Consider the following 8,932-nt stretch of genomic DNA (forward strand, 5'->3'; position numbering starts at 1 on the left):
AAATATAATTATCGATGGTAAATTGTTTTAAGAGGTATTTATATATATATAATTACCCAAAATTTAAGTTTGGCAAAATAAAAACTCGCAATTATCTATTAATATAAATCTATTAGTGTCTATTAGGGCCAATGTCTTTCGAGTATTTTTTTTATTTAGTAATTTTGATTAGTTAGAATTATCTATTAAACAAATTAGTCAATTCCAATCACCATCACATTGTAATGTCATTATTTTAAAAATTAAACTTCATTTTATTTATTGACAATTAAAATCTCCAAGTACATAGCCCTCAAAGAAGATTGGATATAACCAAAATAATGTTGCATATATCATTTAGAGTCTTGGCATTCTTCAAAAGCAACGACGTATCCTTTGGTGGTTGCACGAACTTATCTTGACAGTCGTCAATGTCTGTCATGGCAGTAGAAGTTACAATATTGACAACGTTAAAGTCACCAAGTGTCAAGTCCTTTTGGGCATTTTCAATATTACCAACAACTTCATCATAGCTCTCAGCACAAGACGAATATCGTTGCTTAAGTTGAGGATTGGGGGTGGTTTTTGCTAGTGAGTTGGCTAGGGTCAAAGATTTGCGAGCATTTGTATGGGCAAGGTTTAAGGTGTATACAGCCAAGCCTTTTAAATCTGTAGGGCCTGCAGATTTCAACACACTTGAACAAAATGGTGGATTTGAGGTTTTTGGACAGATGGTGGAAACGACATCAGTAGATGATGCCACATTGATAGTGAACAAAAGAACTCCAATGAGAGAGACAATAATGAGACGTGTTATTGGCCATTTTAATTTCTTTGTTCTTACCCAATATTATGTCCTATGGGTCATTTGATCAGTACATATATATATAAATGAAATTTAGAGAAATGGTTTTTTTTTACAGAGGAGAAAATGTAACAACCCAACTCATTATGCTGAGCCGAAGTTATTACTAGAGGTAAAACATATGATTTAAACCATAAAGTTTAGGTAAAACGAATCAAGTTCATAATTTTATTTACGAAAATCAAATCAGCATAATATGGAAAATGAAAAAAAGTTAAAATCCTACTCGGGCCCTATCTACTTTTAACAATGAAATAGTGAATAGGAAAGAAAATAAAACTCAAGTACAAAAGTTCTAAAACGGGGTAAGCAGAAGTAGAAATCCTTATGGCTCGCCACGGTCACTTCTGGTCGCTCGCCAGCTTGCCTTTGCCCCTACCTCGGCCTCTACCTGAAAAACATGACATGAAGAGAATGAGTATAAAATACTCAGTAAGGGACCCACTACTAGTCCCACTAGGTGCTTGTTAGCTTCCTATTAGAGTCCTGTAAGTGGTACCCAATCTCTGGCACGTTCCCGAACACGTGCAACATGCGCTCCCGTAGTAACGAAAATCTGGTCTTCGGTGTCCCGAGGGAGCACCTAGGACATGCTGGTCTGTAGCGAACCGGGGGTAACACTAAGACAATCGGGATGCGAGGACCCCGTCGAGTCACTCGAGTCATATCTATAACCATGCTAGACTGGCGTCCCGTCGGACCACACAGTCCTAAATAAGTGGTGATCCCGAAGGACACCCATGCAGGTACGACTCTAATAGGCTAAGCTAACAAGTACCCTAACCATAACATACATGCACATAGCATCATCATGTAATCATAACAAATCACGTCACCACAATATCATGCCATCATGTAACTACATCATCAATCGCATCATGCTCTCATGAATTACACGTCTCATACAGCCTAGTCCTTAACATGCACAACTGGAGGTGTATGTGGTCTCATGGTTCTAAACATTGAGCTAGTAGTAGAAATCTCTTATTTGGAGATTTACTCGACGAGTCCTAACCGCAAGACAAGTGTGCTTTCCAAGCAACGAGGTCCTAACTATTTAATAACGCCAAAATTCATAATTAAGTCACCAACGACTAAAGGCTCAAAAACTCAGTTGAAATAACTTACCCTAGGTCGAGGTTGCAATGCTTGAGCCCCTACTGAAGAAATCCACGCTCCAAGTCAAATCGTCCAAGGTGGCCTTAAAAGAGTTAATTTAATTTAGTCCAAATTAAATTATTTAGGTTGTCGTTCAAGTCTCGTCTGGGTATGCAAGGAAACCCATTGACTTACCCAAAAACTTACCACTGGCACTTGGGGAAAAGACCAAAAATTAGGTGGCTAAAAGACTTGGCGGCTCGGCTGAAAAAGATCAGGGACTTGCTCGGCTCGACTCGGTGCAGAAACTGTGCGCGTGCGGCTCGGCTTGCGACAGAAGGGAGGCGCGGCTCAGCTTGCGGTGCAGGCGGCGCGACTTGCACGCGGAGAGAGCTGGGCGCGCGCGGGCTCGGTTTGTGACTCGGGGCAGCGCGCGGGCACGAAGCGGTATGCGGAAGCGGGTTCGGCTTCGAGTTCGGGCGACGGCTGAAGCGCAGGTTTGGGCTTCCGACGGCTGGACACGTGCGGCTGACGACCGATGGTCGCTGCTGCTCGACGACGCGGCGGACGAGGTTTCACGCGGCGGTAGGCGGCTACGAACGGATCGATTGCTGATCGCGAAGGGTAACGCGGGTCCGGTCGACTTCGGGCGACGGTGTGCAGGCGGCCGCGGCGACGCTTGGGCAGGAGTTCGCTGAGCGCGACGGATCTACGACGGGGCTTCACGGCCAGCGCGCGACGGGGTGGCGGAAGGCGGCAGCGGCGGCGGCTGTTAGGGTTTCTTCTTTTTCCTTTTCTCCTTTTTTTTTTTGACTTTCTAAAGCACGGGTCCCAAGGCTTATTTATAAAAGAAAAATATCCCTTTTTCCTTTTCCTTTAAATAAATTCCAAAACCAACCACCTTCTCTCTCTCCAAATCTCATGAAATTTTCCTTATTATCCTCAACTAGGTCCCTACATCTTTCCCTTAACCAACCAACCTTAAATTTAACAATACTTCACCAATTATTTCCAAATAAAAATACTTATTATCTAAACAAAATAAAGATTTCAAACCTCATTTGATCGCAAATTTCAAAATGATAAGGTTTTTCCAATAAATTTGAATTTTCCATAACCACACTTAAATATTAATAACAAATGGGAAAAATTGAATTTGTTGGGGCGTTACATTCTTCCCTCCTTAGAAAGCTTTCGTCCTTGAAAGCTCTAATCCTCGAACAGGTCGGGATACTGGGTTCGCATGTCCTCTTCTCTCTCCCACGTGGCCTCTTCAACTCCATGGTTCCGCCAAAGAACTTTGACCAGTGAAATTTCTCGATTACGGAGCTTCTTGACTTCCCTTGCCAAGATCTCGACAGGCTGCTCCTCGTAGCTCAGGTTCTCACTCATTTGCAGTGGCTCGAAGTCCACCACATGTGTCGGGTCTGCAACGTACCTCCTCAGCATGGAGACATGGAGTACATCATGCACTGCAGAAAAAGATGGGGGCAACGCCAAGCGATAAGCCACGGGGCCAATCAGCTCCAAAATCTCAAACGGCCCTACGAAGCGTGGACTTAGCTTCCCCTTCTTCTCGAATCTCAGAACACCCTTCATAGGTGCTACCTTTAGAAAGACCATGTCTCCCACCTCAAACTCGAGATCCTTACGTCGTACATCAGCATAACTCTTCTGTCTGCTCTGTGCTGTCAGCATACGAGCTCGGATCTTCTGTATGGCTCCATTGGTGGTCTGAACTAACTCGAGGCCTAGCATCCTCTACTCTCCAACCTCGCCCCAGCAGACAGGAGATCTACAGCACTTACCATACAGAGCCTCAAACGGTGCCATACCGATAGTAGCCTGGTAGCTGTTATTATAGGCGAACTCAATCAGATGCAGATGGGAGTCCCAACTTCCTGAAAACTCTAGCACGCAGGCTCGCAACATGTCTTCCAAAATTTGGTTCAATCTCTCTGTTTGACCATCAGTCTGAGGGTGGAAGGCCATGCTGAAGTCTAACCTCGTACCTAATGCAAGTTGAAGTCCTTTCCAGAACTTCGATGTGAAACAAGCATCTCTGTCTGAAATGATAGACACAGGCACTCCATGTAGCCTCACAATCTCTATCATGTATAACTGCCCCCACTTATTGGCAGTGTAAGTGGACTTCCCTGGCACAAAGTAGACCGACTTCGTGAGTCTGTCGACAACAACCCAAATCACTGTATAGCCCTTTAGGGTCTTGGGCAGTCCCGTAATGAAGTCCATCGACACACTCTCCCATTTCCACCCTGGCACACTCAAGGGTTGTAACAACCCAGCTGGTCGTTGTCTAGGTGCCTTCACCTGCTGGCACACCAAGCACCTACTGACAAAATCTACCACCTCTCTCTTCATGTTTCTCCACCAATAGACATTCTTTAAGTCCTGGTACATCTTCGTACTTCCAGGGTGCATGGTAAATGGGAAACTGTGAGCCTCATCCAAAAGCTCTGTCTTGACTGCGCTGTCTTCCGGCACACACAGGCGTCCCTCAAACATAAGGCCATCGTCAGAGGATATGGAGAAGTCCTCACCTTGCCCTGTCTCTACCAAACGACGCTTCTCGACCAAGTAAGGATCATTCAGCTGAGCAACGATAATCTTTTGCCTCAAGGTTGGCTGAACTGACAACTGAGCCAACTGTGAGATAACCTCTCCTACTGAGACTTCAATCTCGACTCTCTCAAAATCTCTGAGTAAGGGGGCTTGCTTGGTGATTAGCGCTGCTGAATGTGCAACCTTCCTACTTAGCGCGTCAACCACTACATTTGCTTTACCTGGGTGGTACAGAATCTCGCAGTCATAGTCTTTAACCAACTCGAGCCACCTCCTCTGTCTTATGTTCAACTCCTTCTGGGTGAAGAAGTACTTCAGGCTCTTATGGTCAGTGTAAATCTGTATCTTCTCACCGTACAGGTAGTGCCTCCATATTATCAGTTCAAAGACCACTACTGCCAATTCCAAGTCGTGGGTAGGGTAGTTCTGCTCATGACCCTTCAACTGACGGGAGGCATAAGCAACTACCTTACTTTGCTGCATCAGAACACAGCCCAGTACCTTCTTGGAGGCCTCACTATAGATCACAAAGCTTTCCGACCCATCGGGCACTGTCAGGACTGGTGCAGTCACCAGCTTCTGCTTAAGCTCCTGGAAGCTACTCTTGCATGCTGGGCTCCAGACAAAAGGGGTTCCCTTCTTGGTCAACTGGGTCAACGGGCTGGCTATACGTGAGAAGTCTTCCACAAAAATCCTCCTGTAGTAACCTGCCAAGCCCAGAAAACTTCGAATCTCACTAACTGTGGACGGTCGAGGCCAGTTGGTCACCGCTTCGATCTTTGCTGGATCCACAGAAACTCCCTCACTGGAAACCACGTGGCCAAGGAACGTCACCTTCTTTAACCAGAACTCACACTTGGAGAACTTGGCATAGAGCTTGTTGGCTCGAAGAGTCTCCAAAACCTGGTGCAAGTGCTCCTCATGCTCAGCCTCAGTTTTGGAGTAAATCAAGATGTCATCAATGAAGACTATGACGAACGAGTCTAGGAAGTCCTTAAACACCCTGTTCATCAAATCCATGAACACCGCAGGGGCATTAGTCAAGCCAAAAGACATCACAATGAACTCGTAATGTCCGTATCTCTAACGAAAGGCCGTCTTGGGAATGTCACTGTCCCTGATCCTCAACTGGTGGTAGCCTGATCGCAGGTCGATCTTGGAAAAGACAGTGGCTCCCTGCAGCTGATCGAACAAGTCATCAATCCTGGGCAAGGGGTAGCGGTTCTTAACTGTCACCTTGTTCAGCTCTCTGTAGTCAATGCAAAGGCGCATCGACCCATCCTTCTTCTTCACAAACAACACTGGGGCCCCCCAAGGTGACACACTGGGCCGGATGAAACCCTTGTCCAGCAACTCCTGCAATTGGACCTTCAGCTCTTTTAGCTCGGCTGGAGCCATTCTGTAAGGGGCTCTCGAGATAGGAGCAATGCCTGATTCTAATTCAATGGAGAAGTCTATCTCTCTAGGAGGCGGAAGTCCTAGAAGCTCATCGGGGAAGACATCAGGGTACTCCCTTACCACTGGTTCAGAAGATAGGGAAACTTCTGGTTCTCGGGTATCTACCACGCTTGCCAAGATGCCCCAAGTACCCTGGTTGAGTAATTTACTAGCTTTCATGGTTGAGATGACCTTTGGTATGCATACGATGCCTGCCCCCCTAAATTTGAAACTAGCCCCGGAGGGAGGGTTAAAGACAACTTCCTTACCAAAACAGTCTATATTTGCATGGTTAGCTGACAGCCAATCCATGCCTAAAATCACGTCAAAATCCTGCATGTCTAACACTAGTAAGGTCACGTCTAACATATGATTTGCTATCTCTACCCGACATGCCTTTATCTTTTCCTTAGACAACAGGACCTCCCTAGATGGAGTAGAAACAAACAAAACACTACCCAATGGTTCTACCTCTAACCCCACATGTTGAACGAAAACAGAGGATATGAACGAGTGGGATGACCCAAAGTCAAATAGTACAAAAGCATAATGCCCCAAGATTGGGAGCGTACCTATCACCACTGTACCAGCTCGCTCGGCCTCTGCCGAGTAGTGGCAAAAACTCTCCCCTGCTGGGAAGCAGAAGGCTGGTGCGGTGTCGTCTCAAAGGGTTTCCGAGGACACGCATCAGCAGTGTGCCCTGACTGTCTACACCTGAAGCAGACTCCACTCCCAGTCAAGCAACAACCTCCATGGACTCTCCCACAGGTAGTACAAGCGGATAGCTCTCTCAGAGTCCTCTCGGCTGCTGCAAGCTCCCGTCGGTGTCTCTGAAAGACACCTCCTAACCTCAGAGTTCGCTACGGTATCACGTCAGGCTACGTCTCCACCTTTCTCTTCTGTCCCAAGGCTGACCCTCTGCCGACAGCCTTAGACTAATCAACTCTCTCATGCAGGCTCAAATCCAGTGCTATGTGTAGTGCATCCGCATGAGTGGCTGGCCGGAGGGCTCGAACAATGCCCTAAAGGTCTAGCCTGAGTCTTCTAATGAATTTCTCCGTCCTGGCAGCCTCATCCCTTACCACATCGGGAGCGAAACAGGACAACATGTCGAACTCGGCGTCGTACTGCTCCACATTCATGTCGCCTTGCTCCAAGTTTAGGAACTCTTGCAGCTTGGCGTGCTTCACGTTGGCAGAGAAGAACTTAGCGTAGACGTTCTCCTTGAACTGCTCCCAAGTTATCTTGCTAACGTCGCCCCCCAGCATCCTCTCAGCAGTCTCCCACCAGGCGGTGCCCCTATCCTCCAAGAAGAAAACTGCACACTGCACCTTCTTGTCATCTAGGCACTTCATGTACCGAAAAATAATCTCTATGGACGTCAACAACATTTGGGCCTTCGTGGGGTTGTCCATGGATCCGTCAAAGGTCTTAAGACTATACTTCCTAAAGTCTCTTAAGTGTTTAGCCTCAGCCGACAGTTGAACTGGCATGGGTTGAGCTTCCACATGGGCTGGAGGAATGATGGTCTGGGCCTAAACAGGGGCGGCCTGGTTCTGCTGGGCAGCGAGGAAAGGCGCCAGAGCAGCTTGCAGCATGTCCTAATAACGCTGCTCCATCTCGGCGAGATCCGCCTGGGTCACCGGTGCGTTAGGGTCGACCGCTGGCACAGCAGGTTGCTCCTCCGGCTGGCCATGACCGGCTCCTCTGCCTCCTCTACCACCTCCTCTCTGTACACCTCTACGAGGCGGCATTCTCCCTAAAATTCACCAACAAAACTTTTCACCACAAGAACTTAACACTCCTATCTCTAGGTCTAATCAATTCAGGCAAAATTATAGTCTTAACATTAGCAAGGCTTTAGACATACCTGGCGAGTGACGAAGGACCGTATAGCCATAGTAGGAAGTAAAACCAAAACAAAACAATGACTTACATCATAGGTCAGTCTACAGAATCTAAAACACTGCACTCTGATACCAACTGTAACAACCCAACTCCTTATGCTGAGCCGAAGTTATTACTAGAGGTAAAACACATGATTTAAACCATAAAGTTTAGGTAAAACGAATCAAGTTCAGAATTTTATTTACGAAAATCAAATCAGCATAATATGGAAAATGAAAAAAAGTTAAAATCCTACTCGGGCCGTATCTACTTTTAAACAATGAAATAGTGAATAGGAAAGAAAATAAAACTCAAGTACAAAAGTTCTAAAACGGGGTAGCGGAAGCAGAAATCCCTATGGCTCGCCACGGTCACTTCTGGTCGCTCGCCAGCTTGCCTTTGCCCCTACCTCGGCCTCTACCTGAGAAACATGACATGAAGAGAATGAGTATAAAATACTCAGTAAGGGACCCACTACTAGTCCCACTAGGTGCCTGTTAGCTTCCTATTAGAGTCCTGTAAGTGGTACCCAATCTCTGGCACGTTTCCGAACACATGCAACATGTGCTCCCGTAGGAACGAAAATCTGGTCTTCGGTGTCCCGGGGGAGCACCTAGGACATGCTGGTCTGTAGCAAACCCGGGAGTAACACTAAGACAATCGGGATGTGAGGACCCCGTCGAGTCACTCGAGTCATATCTATAACCATGCTAGACTGGCGTCTCGTCGGACCACACAGTCCTAAATAAGTGGTGATCCCGAAGGACACCCATGCAGGTACGACTCAAATAGGCTAAGCTAACAAGTACCCTAACCATAACATACATGCACATAGCATCATCATGTAATCATAACAAATCACGTCACCAGAATATCATGCCATCATGTAACTACATCATCAATCGCATCATGCTCTCATGAATTACACGTCTCATACAGCCTAGTCCTTAACATACACAAATGAAGGTGTATGTGGTCTCATGGTTCTAAACATTGAGCTAGTAGTAGAAATCTCTTACCTGGAGATTTACTCGACGAGTCCTAACCGCAAGACAAGTGTGCTTTCCAAGCAACGAGGTCTTA

General features: G+C 46.5%; 1 protein-coding gene across 1 annotated transcript; it reads right to left on the reverse strand.

Annotated features, from left to right (window-relative positions):
* Positions 1-292: 292 nt before the first annotated feature.
* LOC127148693 (pectinesterase inhibitor-like) lies at positions 293-803 on the reverse strand. Its single transcript, XM_051082892.1, has 2 exons — positions 764-803; positions 293-657 (listed from the first exon to the last, which is right to left on the reverse strand). Exons 1-2 carry the CDS (start codon positions 801-803, stop codon positions 293-295), a joined length of 405 nt encoding a protein of 134 aa, XP_050938849.1.
* Between the last annotated feature and the right edge of the window lie 8,129 nt (positions 804-8,932).

The sequence above is a fragment of the Cucumis melo genome, chromosome 3, assembly GCF_025177605.1.
Source record: "Cucumis melo cultivar AY chromosome 3, USDA_Cmelo_AY_1.0, whole genome shotgun sequence".
Lineage (NCBI taxonomy): Eukaryota > Viridiplantae > Streptophyta > Magnoliopsida > Cucurbitales > Cucurbitaceae > Cucumis > Cucumis melo.